Here is a 24,589-nt window from a genome sequence, read left to right on the forward strand (position 1 = left end):
TCTATGCCACATCAATATGGAATGCACTCCCAACAGGTGTAAAAGAAAGGGCATCTCTATCCTCCTTCAAAACCACACTAAAAGAACACCTCCAGGCAACTTCAATCCTAAACTAACACCCCCCCCCCCCTCCACATCCCACACCCCGGATTGTAAATAATGTAAATAATTCAATGTATATACTCTGATGATTATCTTGTGTGATGACTGTATTATGATGAATAGTATATATCTGTATCATGAATCAATTTACGTGGACCACGACTTAAACAAATTGAAAAACTTATTCGAGTGTTACCATTTAGTGGTCAATTGTACGGAATATGTACTGTACTGTGCAATCTACTAATACAAGTTTCAATCAATCAATCAAACACTCACAAAAGTCACTTTGGTGCCTTCAAAATCATTAACCATGTTGCTACAACCATTTTTAAAAAGTCTGTGAATGTTTGTCACATGCATCTGACAAGCGGAGAGACAGCAGAGACATGAGATGGAGAAGAGAGAGAAGACAGAGAAAGGAGGGGGCGGGGAATGTGGGTTCCCTCTCCTCTCTAATGGTGCGTTCCATTTACCTCGGAAGTTAGGGAGCTGGGAATGACGCCACAGCCGAGTTGAGAGTGTTTCAGTTACGAGGTCAGAATTCAAGTTGACCACATCCACTAAAGTCGTTCTTGCGCTTGCCTTGCCTGAATATAAACAACTTATGGGGAAATATGCACTCCTTCTGCAACCTTCAAACATGCTGGATTAAGTGGAAACACAGACGCCATTGCTAGTGATGTAGAATGCACATTCCACACGCAAATAATGTAGTTTACACTACAATAATGTTACTATTAGGGCTGGGCGAAATGGCCTTTTCTTAATATCTCAATATTTTTAGGCCATATCGCGATACACGATATATATCTCGATATTTTGCCTTAGCCTTGAATGAACACTTGATACATATAATCACACCAGTATGATGATTCTATGTGTCTACATTAAAACATTCTTCTCCATACTGCATTAATATATGCTACTTTTAAACTTTCATGCAGAGAGGGAAATCACAACTAAGTCAATTGACCAACACTGTATTTATTAAACAGTTATTAAGCAGTGGCACAAACATTCATGTCATTTCAAAACAGAAAGTGCAAGATTGTCAGAGACATTTTAAAACAAGCTATTAGTGCACTTTTGTGCATGATGTCACTAAGATGACATATCAAAACAACACTAAACTAAAGTGCACTTTTTGTACAGAACGCCACCACAATAGTTTAAAACATGATGTCACACAAGATATTTCAAAGGGTGTCATAAAAATGAGCTGCATATCAAATAGTATATGTCCTACGGTGTTGATGTGGAAATAGTTGCTTCGGCATTTAGTTGGTGTGGCACCGAACGGAGATGTTGACATGTAAAGACATATTCCCGCTTGAAGCCAAACCACCGTCAGACGATGGACCCCGTGCTGTTTTTCTTGGGAATTTCTCCATTTGTTACCAGATTCGCACCTTCTTTCTCTCGTATTACCACTCAAACCACACCGTTAGCTGTTAGCATCACAGCTAACGTTACCATGTCGCTACCTGTCTGCTCCGCAAGAGCGTATGACGTTGCTCACGTGACAGTATGTGACGTATGTAAGAAGGTGCGCTTGTTTTAAGTCTCTGTAAGAAGGAGACAGGAAAGAGTGAGAAACGCATGCAGTTTAATGCCCCGCAGCTAAAAGCAACTGTGTGAGAACGTATACTCCAATATCACGATATAGTCATTTTCTATATCGCACAGAGACAAACCCGCGATATATAGAGTATATCGATATATCGCCCAGCCCTAGTTACTATATATAAATGTTCAACAATACATCGTAGACGGCTGATTGAGTGTGACAAAAAACACTCAGAGGAGCTAATAACAGATATTATAGAAGCTTATAATATTGTTTACATTCAGATTAGGGGTTGTGAGAATATTCTGACTTTCCGATTAGGAAATCTGACCTCAAGGGGCGTTCCAGTTGAAACTTCTAAAAAGGAATTAAGAAATTTTGACTTCCCGTTACAAATGGGAAGCACCATTTGGGAGAGTAGCCGTGCCAGCAACCTGAGGGTTCCTGGTTCAATCCCCACCTTCTACCAACCTGGTCACGTCCATTGTGTCCTTAAGCAAGACATTTCACCCTTGCTCCTGATGGGTCGTGGTTAGGGCCTTGCATGGCAGCTCCCGCCATCAGTATGTGAATGTGTGTGTGAATGGGTGAATGTGGAAACAGTGTCAAAGCGCTTTGAGTACCTTGAAGGTAGAAAAGCGCTATACAAGTATAACCCTTTAGTTTGTTGGCTTGTTTGGAGCCATATTGAGTAATCAAAATAGACAAAACTTGGTGAATAGCAAGAAAAGAAACACCCTGAAGCACTGAGAAGTGGCGACCGGATAATGGACTCCGTAAACAGGGTGTAACGTTGGGGGCTCCACCTCTCAAAAATGGCTGCACTCTGTGTGCTTTCTACTGCCCAGGAAAATGTTGGTACACCAAGACATGGTTTGCACACAGAGGCATATTTGGCGCGATCTAAGAGTTTGCAAATCGAAAAGTTTGCAAATCGAGGGGTTTGTAAATCGAGGTTTCTCTGTACCTACTGTATCTTGATCGTCTCATGTATCATAGCTCTTTCCATCCAAAATGACTACCTGAGCATGTTACAGCGTAAGTTAAGTGATGAAGTCTGTGCATCCTGTCATGATTACTACGTCAATCAATGAGACAGACAAACATGTGGCCGGTGCTCAGATTTTATAGTCAGTCAACAAACTTCGCCTTCAAGCTCCACCCACACCTTAGAGCTGGGGTATTCAACTAAGTTGTTTAGGGGCCACATTTCCAGAAAGCTAAGGACCTGGGTGCCAGACTTCTCCCTTCACTATTAGTCCTATTGTGTATATTCCAGAAAAACCAGTGTCCTCTACAGTGGACCTATGATTTTGGTCTATTTATTTTGTCAGCTGTTTTTAAGGACATCCCACAAAAAAAGGTCAAATATCATCTCTATGACAGCACTTCAGTGTTTTTAAGAACCTGCTGCAAAAATCGGAGTCTGTCCTAAGTTTTTTGAACTGAACTTGTGGGCCAAATGACGAAAAAGAGAAGACTTAAAATGGAACCTTGAAGAATACCACTAGAACAGGGGTTATCAACCTTTTTGAAACCAAGAGCTACTTCTTGGGTACTGATTAATGCGAAGAGCTACCAGTTTGATACACACTTAAATAAATTGCCAGAAATAGCCAATTTGCTCAATTTACCTTTAACTCTATGTTATTATTATTAATTAATGATATTTATCTTTGTGGAAACACTGATCATCTTAATGATTTCTCACAATAAATATATATAGAAACAGATAAATATCAATATGCAACACTTTATTTTTATATTTTCTCTAAGTGCACATTTTTCAAATTGAACATTTTCAAATGATCACTTCTAAGACAGTCTTGTGAAATCACAATATCCCATTTTAACTAGCTAGCCACTAACATTTTTTAACAAATCATGAATTACTTTGCACCATGTTTGTACAAATAATAACTCATGTAAAATACAAAAGTCAACTCTCAAATTTTTAAATAAATCATGTCACACTTTGAACTGGACACCAAATCTGTTATCTGTTTCTTTGTCAATTAGTGAAGACCAAGACCAGCTTGCTAGTAAATAAATACAATTTAAAAAATAGAGGCAGCTCACTGGTAAGTGCTGCTATTTGAGCTATTTTTAGAACAGGCCAGCGGGCTACTCATCTGGTCCTTATGGGCAACTTGGTGCCCGCGGGCACTGCGTTGGTGACCCCTGCACTAGAATATCTAAAGAAGTTAAACAAATGCCTACTGACTTTATCGGAAGTAAACGAGCAACAACAACACCTTAGTTACATAAATCAATTTATGAAAAACAACTGCCAAAAAGGAGAGGACTTAAAGGCGTGCCTCAGTTGTAAATCACAAGTTTAGACTCCAGTAACCTATGTTTACTAGCTAGGGTAAAATGTCAATGCAAGGATCTGCCAATGTGTTTACATGGTCCAAGTATTTCTTTAAAACAGTAGCACTCGTCTTTTTAGGAATTTGCAGCAAAAAAATGTATCTTACAAGTTTTGAACTGGGGGCCAGTATGGTGTCATCCTTGAGCCGCCAGTTGAATAGCCTGGCCTTATAGAGTGGTAACACACATTTTTGTAGTACATCTTCAGCCATCTGTCTACCATTCAGGGTCCAATTGTGGCCATCAGGTGAGTTTATACCTGGAATTCACAAAAATGGCACAGGCAAACCAAAATGGCTGCCTTCCTGTGCATCTTACTGCTAAGGTTTTTTTGTGGATTCCCGTGCCGCTCATCATGACCAAGACACATACCAGATTTCATGTCATTTGGACACGGTGGTGGCAGCTGCTACTACTTCAAAACCCTCCGGGGGATGCTTTGTGTTTCACTGTGCACTGTTGGCGTTAACACACTTTGTGTGTCTTTTTACCCATTGAAATCAGAAACGACGCGCATTTCCGGAAGTCCGCGCATCCCCGGGATGAAGATTTTTTTTTTTTAGCGACCCTGCCTTCCCTGGGTCAAAACTCCGGTTTACTTGGTTTTTTTAATCGATTATCACTTTGTTTACATTTGCAGAGTCAAATTTCCGGCCCAGTTCATTGCGTTTTTATTGGCCGACTTCAAAGTAATGAACTTTCTGGGACAATTTCTTAAATTTTGATTCGCCGAAAGTTTTATCAATCACAAATACCGCATTTCCGGTATGAGGACTCCCGCGTGTTATTGTTTTGGTCATGGCGAGCAATAAACCCAAGAAGCGAAGCTTCAATGAAAAGTGGCTTCAGGAGCCACTTTTCAGCAAATGGCTCACTTATGAAGATGGAAAGATGTTTTGCACGCCATCTAATCGGGCTAAGAAAAAGAACACCTTTACAACCGGGTGCACTGATTTTCAAAGATTCTGCCTCAACAGGCACCAAGAAACATCACGTTACACCTTTCCTCCTTGTCATTCTTAAAGGGGAACACACAGCGTATGGCCATCAGAGAGGAAATGCTAGAGGCATTGAGCGTCACTGTATTAAATGACATTGAAACTAACTTGCAAAATTCTAAGTTTGTTGGCATTATTTGCCACGAAAGTGTAGATGTGGCGGTTTTTAAACGACTGATGATCTGCATACAGGTGAGAATAATCACCTGTATTAACACTTTTATACTGAAATAAATACACCTACAACTTATTAAACGAAAATATAGAAAAAAATACCAGCAGCGGTAAAATTTAGATCCATGAAGGAATGAAGAAAGTGAATGAATGTTTATCCATCCATCCATCCATTTTCTACCGCTTATTCCCTTTCAGGGTCGCGGGGGGTGCTGGAGCCTATCTCAGCTACAATCGGGCGGAAGGCGGTGTACACCCTGGACAAGTCGCCACCTCATCGCAGGGCCAACACAGATAGACAGACAACATTCACACTCACATTCACACACTAGGGCCAATTTAGTGTTGCCAATCAACCTATCCCAAGGTGCATGTTTTTGGAGGTGGGAGGAAGCCGGAGTACCCGGAGGGAACCCACGCAGTCACAAGGAGAACATGCAAACTCCACACAAAAAGATCCCGAGCGCAGGATCGAACCCAGGACCTTCGTATTGTGAGGCAGACGCACTAACCCCTCTCCCACCGTGCTGCCATTATAACTGAATAAATTTACATATGCATAAAAACATGTTTTTTTTTTTGTATTATGTTTTTAACGTAATCCATCCATCCATCCATCCATTTTCTACCGCTTATTCCCTTTCGGGGTCGCGGGGGGCGCTGGAGCCTATCTCAGCTACAATCGAGCGGAAGGCGGGGTACACCCTGGACAAGTTGCCACCTCATCACAGGGCCAACACAGATAGACAGACAACATTCACACTCACATTCACACACTAGGGCCAATTTAGTGTTGCCAATCAACCTATCCCAAGGTGCATGTTTTTGGAGGTGGGAGGAAGCCGGAGTACCCGGAGGGAACCCACGCAGTCACAAGGAGAACATGCAAACTCCACACAAAAAGATCCCGAGCGCAGGATCGAACCCAGGACCTTCGTATTGTGAGGCAGACGCACTAACCCCTCTCCAACCGTGCTGCCATTATAACTGAATAAATTTACATATGCATAAAAACATGTTTTTTTTCTGATTATGTTTTTAACGTAATCCATCCATCCATCCATCCATTTTCTACAGCTTATTCCCTTTCGGGGTCGCGGGGGGCGCTGGAGCCTATCTCAGCTACAATCGAGCGGAAGGCAGGGTACACCCTGGACAAGTCGCCACCTCATCACAGGGCCAACACAGATAGACAGACAACATTCACACTCACATTCACACACTAGGGCCAATTTAGTGTTGCCAATCAACCTATCCCAAGGTGCATGTTTTTGGGGATGGGAGGAAGCCGGAGTACCCGGAGGGAACCCACGCAGTCACGGGGAGAACATGCAAACTCCACACAGAAAGATCCCGAGCGCAGGATCGAACCCAGGACCTTTGTATTGTGAGGCAGACGCACTAACCCCTCCACCACCGTGCTGCCATTATAACTGAATAAATTTACATATGCATAAAAACATGTTTTCTTTTGTAACGTAAAATTTTCCAAAACACAATATAGAATGTGAGCTATAACAGGATAATGCATACATGTATCATTTGTTTTCAAAACGTTTACAAAAAAGTGGGACCCCAAAAATTTACTGAGGGACTCCATTCTTATAACTTGATGGGGTCCCTAGGACCCCATTTTGAAATTTCCTAGCGCCAAGACTGACTGGGAATCACCAAACTTTGCCACCAAGCTCCACGGTGAAAACGCACTTTCTATGCAATCTATCATCTACCATCCGTCTAGTACACAGGCTCCAATTTCAAAGACGATCGGGCCAACACCCTAAGACGAGTTGCTTCTTGAAATGGCCAAAGTCCACAAAAAGTGGCACATGCTAACCAAAATGTTGCTGATTTTCGTGTGTCCTGTCATGATGAACGTTTGGCAGGTGCTAATATTTTCACACTCTTCAGGGAGTGCTTTGGGAAAAAATCGACTCCCGTTCCAGTAAAATGAAAAGCATTAGCAGTCCGCCCCTCCTCGGGACTGAAGATTCCAAAAAGATATGTCAGTACATCTGTGAGGCGGCGCTACACTCGTTCCCATAAGTGTATGATGTGTGTGAAATGACGGTTGGCACCAGTGTGTGAGTCTTTAGTCACAGCAAAGTGTGCGCGTGTTCACACTGATTAACACGCACACACACACATGCACACACACGTAGAGAATGTGAGGACAGTGTGTGAGTGCTGGTGACAGGTGTCAAGGTAGCTGGGTGACCTTTCCAGCTTAACAAGCTGTGCTAGTCTATCGATCCTGAGTCTTTTCACTGCAAATTGAACTGTCCAAAGTCCCAACACTTCCTGCTGTTGTGTCATTGACGTACACTCCCTGGGGGGGAGTTTGATGGGGTCCTCAAAAATTGGAATACTTTACAGCCCATAACTTTAAATGAGATTAATTCTAATTTTAGGAGCATGGTGGAAAGTAATAAATTTAACAATCTAGCATGAAGAAATCATATTTTCAGACTGATATAAAGACGAAAGAATAGTGGATCTTTAAATATCTGGCTCGCTGGAGCACAATGAAGGAGTAGCATAAAGCTGCATGCGTCCTCTCTTCCTTAAGGCTGCGGAGGTGATTTATTTCACGCTGTTCCAATCCACTTATGCTCATGCAGAGTCCAAAGTGATCAAGGAAAAGAAACAAAAGAAAAGGAACAAAAGAAAAGGAACAAAAGACGCTGATAGCAGAAACATGCGCGCAAGAAGTAAAGTGGATTGTTTTCTTTTAAACCCAGTAGGGATTAGGTTTTGTTCTTATTAGACAGCCGTCTCTTACTCTTCAAACTGATATGCAGAAAATAAAAGCAGGAATACTCCGAAAGTCAACCACGGCAAATTTTATCTAAGAATACTTAGGGCAGGCAGCAAAGTGGAGACTGTGGAGTTGAAAACTGCAGTTTTGATAGCTAGTAAGCTAACATTAAATGGATGTTTATTCTTGGTAAATTTGAATCGTCCATCCATCCATCCATTTTCTACCGCTTATTCCCTTCGGGGTCGCGTGGGGCGCTGGAGCCTATCTCAGCTACAATCGGGCGGAAGGCCGGGTACACCCTGGACAAGTCGCCACCTCATCACAGGGCCAACACAGATAGACAGACGACATTCACACTCACATTCACAGACTAGGGCCAATTTAGTGTTGCCAATCAACCTATCCCCAGGTGCATGTCTTTGGAGGTGGGAGGAAGCCGGAGTACCCGGAGGGAACCCACGCAGTCACGGGGAGAACATGCAAACTCCACACAAAAAGATCCAGAGCCCGGGATTGAACCCAGGACTGCTCAGGACCTTCGTATTGTGAGGCAGACGCACTAACCCCTCTGCCACCGTTGAATTGTGTATTTTCAAATGTTACAACCATATGGTGCTGGATACTACTTGCTTTAGCGATGGAAAAGCATCAACAGTGGGTCAAGTCAGTACCACATGCTAGCTATTGAAGACTGGCTCTATCTACAATATATGCTCCATGTTGAGACATATATTGCTCTTGTAAAAGCATAAAAAAGAGAACATTGATTATTTATTTGCATAAGTTGTAGAAATAAATAAACAAATATTTTAAATAAAGTCATAAACTCATTAATGAATACAATAAATAAGCAGGATGTTTACCCATGTTCAAAGATCCTCCATTAAGGCAAGCGCTATACTGTTTAGAAGTAACTACACTATATTCACTAGTCAAAGATCATCTCGCTGACAGGAGCGCACTATGATAGTGTTTTTAAGGACTTACTGCAAAAACGCTTGTCAGAGATCCTCTGTGTATTGAAGGTGCTCTTCTTTTTTATGGATCTCCCACAAAGTAAAAATCCTAATCCTGTTTGAAGGACTTACAGCAAAAACACTAGTCAAAGATCTGTGGCAACATATTTTAGGATCTGCTGCAAAAAAACGAGTTAAAAATCCTTTATACAATAAGAGCGCTCTTCTATTTTTAAATGGTCGACTGCAAAAAAAAAACGCTAGTCAAAGATTCTCTATGTGACAAGAGTATTAATTTTTGTTTTTAAAGAGCTACCGGTACTGTAAAAAAAAAATTTTAGTCAAAGATCCAAAATGTGACAAGAGTGATTATCTCCAAAAACGTTAGGCAAAGATTGCCACATGCCAAGAGTCTATTTTTCAAGAACGGACTGCAATAAACAAAAATAATAAGGAAATCATAGTCAAAGATCCTCCATTTCACAGAAGTGCCCATTCATTTTTATAAACTTAGTGCAAAAAACGCTAGTAAGAGATTCTTTATAGAACTAAAGTTTTCAGGACCTGCTGCAAAAACCCTAGTCAATAATCCTCTATGCAAGAAGAATGCTCTTGTATTTTTAAAGGAACGATTGCAAAAAAAAAACCCTAGCCAAAGATCCTCTATGTGACAAGAGTGCTTATCTGTTTTTAAGGAGCTACTGACAAAAATGCAAGTCAAAGATCATCTATAGGTCAAGAGTGCTCTTCGTTTTTTAAAGAACTGACGGCAATAAATACTAGTCAAAGATCCTCCGTCAGTGGTTCTCAACCTTTTTTCAGTGATGTACCCCCTGTGAATTTTTTTTTCAAGTACCCCTAATCAGAGCAAAGCATTTTTGGTTGAAAAAAAGAGATAAAGAAGTCAAATACAGCACTATGTCATCAGTTTCTGATTTATTAAATTGTATAACAGTGCAAAATATTGCTCATTTGTAGTGGTCTTTCTTGAACTATTTGGAAAAAAAGATAGGTTTTTATTTATATCTATAAAGGATTTTTGAATTGTTGCTATTTTTAAAATATTTAAAAAAAATCTCACGTACCCCTTGACATACCTTCAAGTACCCCCAGGGGTACGCGTACCCCCAATTGAGAACCACTGCTCTATGTGACAAAAGTGCTCATCCATTTTTATGAACCTACAGTAAAAATAACACTAGTAAGAGATTCTCTATAAAATAAAAGTTTTAAGGACCTTCAGCAAAAACACTTCTCAAAGAGCTTCAATACAACAAGAGCTTGCTTCTATTTTTAAAGAGCTATTGCGTTTTTTTTTTTTTTTAAACGCCATTGAAGATCCTCTGTGTGGCAAGAGCGATCTGCTGTTTTTAAGGAGCGACTGCAAAAAACGCAAGTCAAAGATCGTTTGGAGGTCAAGAGTGCTCCTCTACTTTTCAGGAACTCACTGCAATAAACACTAGTCAAAGATCCTCTATGTGAAAAGAGTGCTCACCCAATTTTATAGATCTACAGAAAAATAATGCTAGTAAGAGATTCACGATAAAACCAAAGTTTTAAGGACCTTCTGCAAAAACACTCGTCAAATATCCTCTATGCAAAAAGAGCTTGCTTCTTGTAAGCGCTAGTGCAATAAATATTTTTAAATAACACCAGTAAAGATCCTCTGTGTGACAGGAGCAATCTGCTGTTTTTAATGAGCTACAGCAAAAACACTAGTCAAAGATCCTCTATACAGCAGAAGTGCGCTCCTATTTTTAAAGGATCCACTGCAAAAACATGCTAGTCAAAGATCCTATGTGTGACAAATGTGCTCATCTGGTTTTAAGGAGCTACTGCAAAAAACGCTGGTCAAAGATCATTTATAGACCAGGAGTGCACTTCTATTTGTCAAGAACTGACTGCAATAAACATTTGTCAAAGATCATTTATGTGACAAGAGTACTCATGAATTGTTATGGACCTACAGCAAAAATAATGCGCGTAAGAGATTCTCTATGCAACAAGACTTCTCTGTTAAGGATCTAATGCAGAATCCCCAAACTTTGGGCCGCATGCATTGAGTTAAAAAAATTTGGCCGGGGGCCGGGCTGTATATATATATATATATATATATATATATGTATATATATATATATATATATATATATATATATATATATATATATATATATATATATATATATATATATATATATATATACACATATACATACAGTATATATATATATATATATATATATATTCCGAGCGCGATGATGTCATGTTATCGATGGAAAAATGCATTTTTAGACAATATGATTTGCCTGAGCGGCTCGGAGACACCGAGAGTAACAAGCGGTAGAAAATGGATTAGAAAGGACAGATAAAAAAAATAAAATAATACAAAAATATATATATATATATATATATATATATATATATTTTTTTTTTTTTTTAATTGTATTTTTTCGTAATTTATTTATTTTTTAAACTTGGGACTTCCCGCGAGCCGGATTTTGGACGGTGGCGGGCCGGATCCGGCCGTACTTTGGGGACCACTGATCTAATCGAAGAAATAGTTAAAGGTCTTCTAAATGACAGGAGCGCATTATGGCTTTTCAGGACTTACTGCGAAATGTGGTTGTCAATGATCCTATATATGACAAAAGCACTCTGCTGTTTGTGAAGACCTTTTGCAAAAAAGCTAGTCAAAGATCTTCTATGTGACAAGAGTATTCATCAATTTTTATAGACCTACTGCAAAAAACGCAAGTAAGATATTCTCTATAAAACAAAAGTTTTAAGGACCTTCTACAAAAACATTAGTCAAAGATCCTCTATACAACAAGAGCGCTCTTCTCTTACAGACAAAGAAACATTTGTCAAAGATCCTCTAAATGACAGGACATACTTCAAAAATACGCTTGCCAAAGATCCTCTATATAACAAGAGGGCTGTGCTGTTTTTAGTCATATTTTGCATCACTTCAAACCGAACTCACGTGCTGGTTTAAGGTCTCTCACGTGCGAGATTCGCCTCACCTTGACCAGCTTTGATGAAGACGCTTTAAAAGCTGAAAAGTTGTTTATCTTTTTATGGCATAAGTATTCAAGTCAGGCCCAGAAAGTTCCTGGCTGTCATGTGCAGGGTGACAGTACATTCAAGCTGTTTGTGTGAGCGACTGTACACACACACACACACACACACACACACACACACACACACACACACACACACACACACACAACTCCACTTTGGGTTAATAAAGTGCACGGCAACAGAAACTTTCTATTAGAGATCAGGCGAGCAGACGCGTGACTTTATCAAGCCATCAGTCACCAGCCCTCGCCGTGGGAGCGGGCGCATGAGAGCGAGACAAAAAGATATGGAAACTGTCATGGAGGGCAGGAAGAAGAGGAGGAAGAGAAGGAGGGAGGGATGGGAGGAGCACACATGAAAGATGAACAGCGGTGACAAACGATCAGGATATTTCTGTCCCTGTCAGTTGATGAATGGTGGCTCAGCTTGGGGGCAAATTAGCAGCCATACATGTGTGACCCGTCTTCTACTCTTAAGCCCCTCCTCCAGTCTGAGGAACAAACGGCACCCAATTAGGACCAGCATGAAATATCCTGCCGCTAATTAAAGCCAAGAACGGTGGTGAAGCTGAGAGGTAGGCGAGGAGGGGGATGAAAAAGGTAACTCAGTTCAAGGCATACCGCCGCAGCGAGCGACGTGGAGAGGGAGCGGGGATGGCTTCACTCACCGGTGAACGCCGCTGTTGCACATGACGATGTGCGTGGCCCCCAGGCGCGAGCACAGCTCCGAGGCCACCGTCAGGAGGCCCAAACCGGACGCCCCGCAGGCGGTGTACTGGCAGGCGGCGGTGCGGCGGCAGCTGATGAAGCTCTCCATCAGGCGGTAGAGCTCATCCAGAGCGTTGAGGGGCCGCATCAGCTGCGGGGGAACACAAAGGGGAAGGACATCGTTATCGAGCACACGGCAAATAGCTTTTCATTGTAGCTTAGAATGTTGGGTTTTTATTTGGAAAAATACAAATCAATCTTATTTCACTCTAGCTCCATCTGCTGGATGTGGTGAGTTACTGCAAGACTTGGTCATAGCCACAAAATTGAAAAGTGAAAGTACAATTCTCAATCTGCTCTCAATTTTATTTGAGTCTTTTTTGGCCTGTGCACCACAACTCTAAGTTTTGTTGACATTGGTTGAAGTAAATTAGTTGAGTTATTATTTAATAACATTTGTATCATTTTATATACAGTTTATTACAATTTAGAATGATGTGTATTATATTATATATTATATTAAAATATAAATGTATTTAATATTTCATAGTAAACCCACAATAGTATATTGAAAGTGTGTAGTCCAAAATCTAGCCTTGACACTGAAATCTGGGAACACTGCATTTTGTGTGTGAGTGGCTTTAATGGTAATGACTTGTTTGTCTATGAGCGCTAATTGTGTATTTTATCTACTTTTTTATTTCACATACGTTACATTCATAATTTTCTGACATGCTCCCCCGGGGGATATAAAAAAAATATATATATATATATATATATATACACACACACACACATACCGTATTTTTCGGACTTAAAATCTTAAAATCCTTTAATTTTCTCAAAACTCGACAGTGCGCCTTATAACCCGGTATGCCTAATGTACGGAATCCTTTTGGTTGTGCTTACCGACCTCGAAGCTATTTTATTTGGTACATGGTGAAATGATAAGTGTGACCAGTAGATAGATGGCAGTCACACATAAGATACATGTGTAGACTGCAATATGACTCAGGGAGACACCAACATTTTATATGCTCCATTGAAAATGTAGAACATTACACACAGCGCTCAAAAATCCATCAAAATGTTTTAGTACGACTTCGGTAAGCTATGAAGTCGCACCGCTTGATGGATTGTGCTGTGTTTCAACATACGAGTATTATTATGGTGTGTATAAGGTAAGACATATCTGGTGTTTTGTTTTGCAATATTATGCAAAGGCAACTTTTTTTTTTTCCTTCTTGTACCTGCTGATCTGTATTTGGGATCTGCATAAGTCCTGAAAATTTGCGCGCATCCGCCTTTGTAGTCCGTGGAAATGCTGTAGTCGATAAGCTTCTTCTTTTTCTCTATCTTCTTGTTATGGGACATTCATCCTCCGCTGTTGCCATTTCTAATATAAAGTAGTGTAACGTTCTTACTTACATTTGTCAGTAAACTCGCCATGAAAGCGCTAAAACATACCGGTATAGTGAGTTTACATTATTCACCCAAGGAACTTTAGTTATTAGAGAGTTCCAGTCGGACGGTTTTTCATGGGGCACAATAATGAGGAGATGCTAATTTATTTAAGTAAAGTCTGAATGTCATTAAAACAGTTAGCTCCATCTTTTGACACTTCTTCCACTCCCGTTCTTGCACGCTACACCGCTACAACAAAGATGTTGGAGAAAAGACGCTGGCTGCCGAAGGTGAGCCACGTAAACAAGATGATCTGTAAAACATAATCTATTCAACATTTTGACCAAAGAACCACCATTACATGTCATGTAGACCACAAGGAAGTGTAATCAATTTAGAAAAAAAATCTAGTAGATTATCTAAACACAAAAGTATTTTTATTTCAAGATGTGTAGCAAAGCCTGTTTTAAATAAAGCTATCTACTGTGAAGTGCTAGGTGTACATGGGTAGGTATTGTATTAGTATTATAGTATTGTGAAGTCACATTTGAGTATTTTTTTTATCACAACTGGTGCTCAAACAGACTAAATGGAAACGGATTACTTTTAAATCCTCATTAAAAAAAGTTAGCATCATGCAATGTATGACAAAATAAATCAATCTTATTTGTTAGTCGCGGATACGACCATCATGAATCCCATTATTGACACGAATAAAGCTATCTGCTGTGATGACTTTTTCCATGATGTCATCTCACCTTGTCTATGAGGGCAGCCTTGGGTGCAGAGCTTGGAGACATGTTGGAGTGATCCATGTAGAAAGCCCTGTGAGAGGAACCACATTTCACATATGGAGTTAGTCTGCTGGACATTTAGGAGATGAAGCAGCATCAAACAGTTTCGCTTGCACGTCATCCTGTTGCTTTTCTAGGAAAAGTAGGCCACCTGCTTATTGTTATTATTATTGTTATGACGGCGCCCCTCCATCTCGCGAGGGACGAGCTTAGCAGAAGAAAAAAAACCGACTCATCATCTTGTCCTGGGCCTCGCTCCAAATGCCTCCCGTCAGACGTTCATATTGGACGTTCTTTCCTTGATGTTCCACAGGGGGCAGCGGTGAGTCAAAGATTCATAGAGCAGGGGCCTCATGTATTAAAGAGGAACAGCACTTTTTTATTTTGCCTATTGTTGACAATCATTATGACAGACAGAAACTTAGGGTTTTTTGTTTTAGGATTTTAAAGATGATTAGGAGTCACCATTTCACACTCTAAAGCAGGGGTCAACAAACTACGGCCCGCGGGCCGGATCCGGCCCCCCAGCATCCAAAATCCGGCCCACAGGAAGTCCCAAGTAAGTTTTTCTTTATTTTTCTTTATTTTTTTAATCTTTCCTTTCTAATCCATTTTCTACCGCTTGTTACTCTGGGTGTCTCCTAGCCGCTCAGGCAAATCATATTGTTTAAAAATGAATTTTCCCATCGATAACGTGACAATGTTAAATGTTGATGAACATCAATGTTAATTGATGTTAAATGACAAAACGGATTATAAAGACAATGTATATATACATATATATACAGCCTGGCCCCCGGCCACATTTTTTTAACCCAATGCGGCCCCCGAGTCAAAAAGTTTGGGGACCCCTGCTCTAAAGCAACTTTGAAACGCTTTGTATACACACTGTAAGTTCATAAAAATATGAAATATATATAATTTTTTCCGTGTTTTGGTCATTTTAAGCAATACCCGAACTTCTTTCCATAGCAGCGCACTTCCGACTTTCGGCAACAAATATGTTTTCCTACTTCCGGAAACAAAGGTATGTGTGTTCTTATCATGGCAGACTTGGTAACAGACTACAGATGATTACTTCTAGACAAATGAGGATTCACAACATTATCTAGCTGAATATACGGAGGATGAACTTTTTTGGGTCAAAATTGACAGACCATCGTTAAATTACTTTCTGACCGTCTCATAAGGATTTGCAATTTTATGGGCGGCCTTATTTTACGTGCCTCCACTTTGACTGTGTTTTCTCCCTGCTAGCCATGTTGTAGTTTTTAGCGTTTCCATAGCGAGTCTACTGACAGATATAAGTTCGAACTCTACACTGCTTTGCATTAGAAATGGCAGCAGCGGAGGATGCATGCGCATGTACGAGCCAGTCTGCCGCACAACAAGACGATAGAGAAAAAGAAGGAAATTATTGACTACAATGTCGGACGACCATGGCGGACTCGTGCAATGCTCTTGGGGTGAAACTTTACCATATATGGAAATAGCCGTGTTGGAAAAACATCACTCGTGGGGCAAATTCCAAACGGCTCGTTTGGAGGAAGTATGAAGGAAGGCAAGATTGTTTTATTAACATCTCCACATTTTCGGACTTATGCAGATCCCTAAATACACAAAAACAGGTACCAGCAGGTCAGAAAAGTTTGTTTAGTATAATAGGCTCCCATTAAAAGTACGTACCCACAAAAACCTGGCGTACGCCCTTTTCATGGCAAAGTTGAGATGTATCAAGAGCAAACTGAACGTGTAAATGTGCCGTGCATCACGCCAACTCCATGGCTGTCGTACGCACATTTCTAAATGCTGTGGATACTTTGGCGACACTCAGAGGTGATGCTGGGTAACTGTTTATATAAAGAAATGTCAAACACCTCCTCAGACGGCCTGATGTGCACATCAGAGACATACGAACAATTCAACACACCCTTCATGTGAAATTACACGAATGGATATAAAAGCATACATAGTGGTGCAAAAAAACACATTCAATTATTGCCAGTTTTTTATATTCCCATACAACAGGCCAACATTAAAGCGCAATTTAAAGCAACAAACGTTTTTTTCTAATGTAATCGTAGCAATCACCATCAGACTAAAGGACGAATATGTAAATGTCAACAGGAAACATTTTTATTGGATCAATGTACAGATCATATGTGACACGCTAATACAACGAAGCAACATTGTAGCGATGCGGCCCGGTTCAACGGATGATTCTTACATCCTAAGTAGCAGCATGGTTGGGAACAGACTAAAAACTGGAATTGTGCACAGTGGGTGGCTTCTTGGTGAGTACATTTATGTACAAACCCCGTTTGCATATGAGTTGGGAAATTGTGTTAGATGTAAATATAAACGGAATACAATGATTTGCATATCCTTTTCAACCCATATTCAATTGAATGCACCACAAAGACAACACATTTGATGTTCAAACTCATAAACTTTTTTGCAAATAATAATTAACTTAGAATTTCATGGCTGCAACACGTGCCAAAGTAGTTGGGAAAGGGCATGTTCACCACTGTGTTACATGGCCTTTCCTTTTAACAACACTCAGTAAATGTTTGGGAACTGAGGAGACACATTTTTTAAGCTTCTCAGGTGGAATTCTTTCCCATTCTTGCTTGATGTGCAGCTTAAGTTGTTCAACAGTCCGGGGGTCTCCGTTGTGGTATTTTAGGCTTCATAATGCGCCACACATTTTCAATGGGAGACAGGTCTGGACTACAGGCAGGCCAGTCTAGTACCCACACTCTTTTACTATGAAGCCATGTTGATGTAACACATGGCTTGGCATTGTCTTGCTGAAATAAGCAGGGGCGTCCATGGTAACGTTGCTTGGATGGCAACATATGTTGCTCCAAAACCTGCATGTACCTTTCAGTATTAATGGCGCCTTCACAGATGCGTAAGTTACCCATGTCTTGGGCACTAATACACCCCCATACCATCACAGATGCTGGCTTTTTAACTTTGCGCCTATAAGAATCCGGATGGTTCTTTTCCTCTTTGGTCCGGATGACACGATGTTGAATATTTCCAAAAACAATTTGAAATGTGGAATCGTCAGACCACAGAACACTTTTCCACTTTACATGAGTCCATCTTAGATGATCTCGGGCCCAGCGAAGCCGACGGCGTTTCTGGGTGTTGTTGATAAACGGTTTTCGCCTTGCATAGGAGAGTTTTAACTTGCACTTACAGATGTAGCGACCAACTGTAGTTACTGACAGTGGTTTTCTGAAGTGTTCCTGAGCCCATGTGGTGATATCCTTTACACACTGATGTCGCTTGTTGATGCAGTACAGCCTGAGGGATCGAAGGTCACGGGCTTAACTGCTTACGTGCAGTGATTTCTCCAGATTCTCTGAACTCTTTGATGATATTACGGACTGTAGATGGTGAAATCCCTAAATTCCTTGCAATAGCTGGTTGAGAAAGGTTTTTCTTAAACTGTTCAACAATTTGCTCACGCATTTGTTGACAAAGTGGTGACCCTCGCCCCATCCTTGTTTGTGAATGACTGAGCATTTCATGGAATCTACTTTTATACCCAATCATGGCACCCACCTGTTCCCAATTAGCCTGCACACCTGTGGGATGTTCCAAATAAGTGTTTGATGAGCATTCCTCAACTTTATCAGTATTTATTGCCATCTTTCCCAACTTCTTTGTCACGTGTTGCTGGCATCAAATTCTAAAGTTAATGATTATTTGCAAAAAAAAAAGTGTTTATCAGTTTGAACATCAAATATGTTGTCTTTGTAGCATATTCAACTGAATATGGCCTGCAAATGATTTGCAAATCATTGTATTCCGTTTATATATTTACATCTAACACAATTTCCCAATTCATATGGAAACGGGGTTTGTAATTGTCCTAATATTTATTTAATTGTGTAATTGTTTATGTAATTGTCCTAATATCAATCCCGTCATGCACATTCAGCATATGTGCCCCCCAGTTTACAGCATCATTAAACATTTTAAGTTAGTGACTTGCTGTTCTCCATTCATCCATCCATTTTCTACCGCTTATCCCTTTCTGGGTCATGGAGGGTGCTGGAGCCTATTATTCTGGTTATTCACCATCTTAAAGGAGAAATGCACTTTTTGGGGAATTTTGCTTATCATGCACAATTCTTACGGAAGACAAGAACACATATGTTTTTCTTTGTTTTTATGCTTTCTCATTATTAAATAAATGCAATCAAAAGTTTTCGTACAATAGAGCCTATGGGAGTCGCTCTATTCTGCCTATAACAAGCTTAAAAAAACACCCAGACCGCCATTGAGGATTTATACACATGTTGTAAGTATATATACAATGTAGTAACGGGCACATTTATAATAACATTTAATATGTTTTTAAATGTTTTAAGCATACGCGGCGCATTAATTTAAAAAACGCATTGTAACTAGAGATGTCCGATAATATCGGCCTGCCGAAATTATCGGCCGATAAATGCGTTAAAATGTAATATCGGAAATTATCGGTATCGTTTTTTTTATTATCGGTATCGGTTTTTTTGGTTTTTTTTTGTTGTTTTTTTATTTAATCAACATAAAAAAACACAAGATACACTTACAATTAGTGCACCAACCCAAAAAACCTCCCTCCCCCATTCACACTCATTCACACAAAAGGGTTGTTTCTTTCTGTTATTAATATTCTGGTTCCTACATTATATATCAATATATATCAATACAGTCTGCAAGGGATACAGTCCGTAAGCACACATAATTGTGCGTGCTGCTGGTCCACTAATAGTACTAACCTTTAACAGTTAATTTTACTCATTTTCATTAATTACTAGTTTCAATGTAACTGTTTTTATATTGTTTTACTTTCTGTTTTATTCAAGAAAATGTTTTGAATTTATTTATCTTATTTTATTAATTAAAAAAAAAAATTACCTTATCTTCATCATACCTGGTTGTCCAAATTAGGCATAATAATGTGTTAATTCCCTAGAGGGGGGGGGGTTACCCACATATGCGGTCCTCTCCAAGGTTTCTCATAGTCATTCACATCGACGTCCCACTGGGGTGAGTTTTTCCTTGCCCTTATGTGGGCTATACCGAGGATGTCGTTGTGGCTTGTGCAGCCCTTTGAGACACTTGTGATTTAGGGCTGTATAAATAAACATTGATTGATTGATTGAATTCCACGACTGTATATATCGGTTGATATCGGTATCGGTAATTAAAGAGTTGGACAATATCGGAATATCGGATATCGTCAAAAAGCCATTATCGGACATCCCTAATTGTAACGTTCACTTTTTTTCCCCAACATCACTTATTATTACTCACTGCAGACTTTATGAGAGCCAACAAACATAATAAAACACCACTTACTGTACAAGGTCTGCTGGATGTCGACTGACAAAATATGATTATAGTCCCATTTAGATGAAGAATGACTCATAATCCTTGCGAAGAAAAGGGGGGTAAAACCAAGCGACTTTTAGCGTCGTTCTCAACATTTCCGGGTCTAATTTAGCTGTCAAAGTGTACCAACTTGTCGGATTACATCCTCATTCTTCTACTATCAAGGTGAGAGGCATTATTTTTGATCTACAATAAACTTCCACCAGCAGGGAAGCAGCTCACCAATCGATGTAAACATAGACACACATGCTTGTGATCACGGCGCCGTTTGTCCGCGTTAGCGCTTATGATAAAAATATCACTAATACTTGGTTAATATTCAAGTCACGAAATGTAAATGGAGGTTTGTTGGCGCATTTTGTGGGAGGAATAGAGGACCTCCCATTGGCTCCACTGTCAGCGGACTTTTATTTACGAGTTAAAATGCATTAAAAAAAATCTATCCGTCATCATGTCTTTCATAATGATTGCGAACAATAGGCAAAATTAAAAAAAAATAGTGCAGTTCCCCTTTAAGATCTTTCAAACAAGCCCTTGATTGTCTCTGTGTGCAAGGTATACAGATGTTAAAAACATGCATAAAGTGTGAAATACTACACTTACTTAAACGTAATACTTTTCCCCGGCCCGTGCACTGCTGCACTAACTTGCAACAATAATGGAGTAGAGAACATTTTACACACTAGCAATAATAACCTCCAAGTCATTGTTGGTGAAATTCTTTTTTTTATATAATCTTTTTTATTATCGCTCTGTTTTCTGATTGTGTGGAGTGCGGGATCGCAAGTACATGTCTAATTTAAAATATGATTTGCATATTTAAATGAGGGCGTGGACAAGGAGGGGCGAGCCACTCGAACATGTGCGCTGAGTTCCACGTTCATTGGGATGTACAAAATAATTGTGCTTGGATTCATGCGTGCGCACACGTTAATGCATCTGAATGTGTTTGTTCGTAAGACGCTTTATGGATTGGAGCGTACACCATTTTTTAGTATGAAATCCACATGATCCTTGTGATGGCGAGTGCCTGTGATGCAAACTCAGCAGTGTGGTGTGCCATCAAATCGCAGTAATCCACCAGTCTGCTAAAAATAGGAACACTACACTTTATTAAAGTCCGTCAAATAAAATCTCAGAGCCTTTTACTTCAAGCAAGAGGCACTCGTCATGAAAGCGTGGCACACATTCACACTTGCACAGGACTTGGAGCCAAGAAAGATGCATTCTTGTCTAGAATGAGTCTTTTCAGTCAAATTAATTGGAGAAGGTAAATAAACACCGCTCATGAATAATAAACAGGTGTGAAGCAGCGCAGTTCAATTGACATAAATGAATACCTCTGAGTCACATCCTCAGAAAGAAGCCGAATATTAGACTCTAGACAAACTTTATTGATCTACAAGGGAAATTGTTCCACACAGTAGCTCAGTTACAAGGATGGAAAGGATAATGCACACAAGGGCACAAAAACAAGGCGAAAACAAAAGGCATAAAGTAGACTAAAAATGTACCATAGTAGCAATATAAAATATAACATGTGTCATATTTACATATTATATTTATATATTCATATGAATATGTTTACACAACTGCAGAGAGTACCATGTATCTATTTGGGGTAAAGTATTAGGTGGACCGTACTTGTACAATGCAGTTTTAATGATAATTGTGGATATTTTGTCATTTTTTAATTAAATAACACAATGCACCTGGTGATTCATTGAGGCACGGTATCTATTAGAGCGGAGGTCGCTATTTAGTGTATTTGTGACTAAATTGACAATCACTGTAAATGCCCGTACAGTCATGATGTATTGGACTATAAATTATAGGGGTGTGGAAAAAAATCGATTCGAATTCGAATCGCGATTCTCACGTTGTGCTATTCGGAATCGATTCTCATTTTTAAAAAATCGATTTTTATTTTTTTAAATTTTATTATTTTATTTTTTTTAATTATTATTATTTTATTTTTTATTAATCAATCCAACAAAACATCCATCCATCCATCTTCTTCCGCTTATCCGAGGTCGGGTCGCGGGGGCAGCAGCCTAAGCAGGGAAGCCCAGACTTCCCTCTTCCCAGCCACTTCGTCCAGCTCTTCCTGTGGGACCCCGAGGCGTTCCCAGGCCAGCCCGGAGACATAGTCTTCCCAACGTGTCCTGGGTCTTCCCCGCGGCTTCCTACCGGTCGGACGTGCCCTAAACACCTCCCTAGGAAGGCGCTCGGGTGGCATCCTGACCAGATGCCCGAACCACCTCATCTGGCTCCTCTCGATGTGGAGGAGCAGCGGCTTTACTTTGAGCTCCCCCCGGATGGCAGAGCTTCTCACCCTATCTCTAAGGGAGAGCCCCGCCACCCGGCGGAGGAAACTCATTTCGGCCGCTTGTACCCGTGATCTTGTCCTTTCGGTCATAACCCAAAGCTCATGACCATAGGTGAGGATGGGAACGTAGATCGACCGGTAAATTGAGAGCTTTGCCTTCCGGCTCAGCTCCTTCTTTACCACAACGGATCGATACAGCAAAACAACAAAACAATACACAGCAATACCATAACAATGCAATCCAATTCCAAAACCAAACCCGACCCAGCAACACTCAGAACTGCAATAAACAGAGCAATTGAGAGGAGACACAAACACGACACAGAACAAACCAAAAGTAGTGTAACAAAAATGAATATTATCAACAACAGTATCAATATTAGTTACAATTTCAACATAGCAGTGATTAAAAATCCCTCATTGACATTATCATTAGACATTTATAAAAAAATAAATAAATAAATGATAAATGGGTTGTACTTGTATAGCGCTTTTCTACCTTCAAGGTACTCAAAGCGCTTTGACACTACTTCCACATTTACCCATTCACACACACATTCACACACTGATGGAGGGAGCTGCCATGCAAGGCGCTAACCAGCACCCATCAGGAGCAAGGGTGAAGTGTCTTGCTCAGGACACAACGGACATGACGAGGTTGGTACTAGGTGGGGATTGAACCAGGGACCCTCGAACAATAGTGTCACAGTGGCTTACACTTGCATCGCATCTCATAAGCTTGACAACACACTGTGTCCAATATTTTCACAAAGATAAAATAAGTCATAATTTTGGTTAATTTAATAGTTAAAACAAATTTACATTATTGCAATCAGTTTGATAAAACATTGTCCTTTACAATTATAAGAGCTTTTTACAAAAATCTACTACTCTGCTTGCATGTCAGCAGACTGGGGTAGATCCTGCTGAAATCCTATGTATTGAATGAATAGAGAATTGTTTTGAATCGGGAAAATATCGTTTTTGAATCGAGAATCGCGTTGAATCGGAAAAAATCTATTTTGAATCGAATCGTGACCCCAAGAATCGATATTGAATCGAATCGTGGGACACCCAAAGATTCGCAGCCCTAATAAATTACATGTGAGGCGCCCCCTATGGGTTGTGGTGAAAATGTGTTGGCATATGTTTAATAATCAAACAAATGATCAGTGACTTATGGGCAATTACACATTTTGCTTAATGGTGGCCATTTTTCATTCAATTTTTCACAAATGTTCCACGTGTGCTTGTCAGTCCCCTGAAGGTGTGTACCTAATTAATCTTAACACCTTTCAGTTCAAGTGGATGTTTTACATATCAGGGTTTAATAACAGCGCCACCATGTGGTGTATTTGTTGGAAGAGTAATAGCGAGGCAACAAAGTATGGGTGCATGTTTTGACAAATTTCACTCTTTTGTGTGTAGAGGTTCACAAAGTTGAAGCGTAAGCCATTTGGTGGTGTCCTAATTCTTTCCCATGACTGTACAGTACATAGCACCTTTAGGCCAAAAGTGCAGGTGCTTGCTAACACCTCACAAATCTATTTCATGAGCAACTCGCCCCACATCTGAAACACGAGCAGCTTGCTTGTGATGGGATAACAGCCCATGTAATTGGTTCAAGATGGTCGGCAACAACGCTTACTTTGGTAATAACACACCGCACTTGTGACGGGGAGGTGCACTTCCTCAAGTCGGGCACTAAAAATCGAGACGGATAGTCGCCGTGAGGGTCAACGGGTAATTTCTGTCTAACAAACGGCACATGCAAACATATTCAATGTCTTGATTGTAATTGATTTGATATACTATAGCATTATACAGTGTTCTACATACTGTACTGGAACATTCTACATTGAACAGACTACTGTACATTCTACAGTGTGATCCATATACTGTACAGTAGGCAAGGTTGTATTTTTGCCTCATTCCTG

At 40.1% G+C, this 24,589-nt stretch overlaps 1 protein-coding gene across 2 annotated transcripts in view; it reads right to left on the reverse strand.

Moving 5' to 3' along the window:
• Nucleotides 1-24,589, reverse strand: part of prex2 (phosphatidylinositol-3,4,5-trisphosphate-dependent Rac exchange factor 2) — a 224,888-nt gene that overhangs the window by 16,295 nt on the left and 184,004 nt on the right. For both annotated transcript variants that reach the window (XM_061965408.2, XM_061965407.2), the window contains exons 37-38: nt 14,885-14,951; nt 12,683-12,873 (exon numbers count right to left, since the gene is read on the reverse strand). In XM_061965408.2, coding sequence (XP_061821392.1) covers nt 12,683-12,873; nt 14,885-14,951 — 258 coding nt within the window. The remainder of the gene's footprint in view (nt 1-12,682; nt 12,874-14,884; nt 14,952-24,589) is intronic.

The sequence above is a fragment of the Nerophis lumbriciformis genome, linkage group LG07 (genome assembly GCF_033978685.3).
Source record: "Nerophis lumbriciformis linkage group LG07, RoL_Nlum_v2.1, whole genome shotgun sequence".
In the NCBI taxonomy this organism is placed as follows: Eukaryota; Metazoa; Chordata; class Actinopteri; order Syngnathiformes; family Syngnathidae; genus Nerophis; species Nerophis lumbriciformis.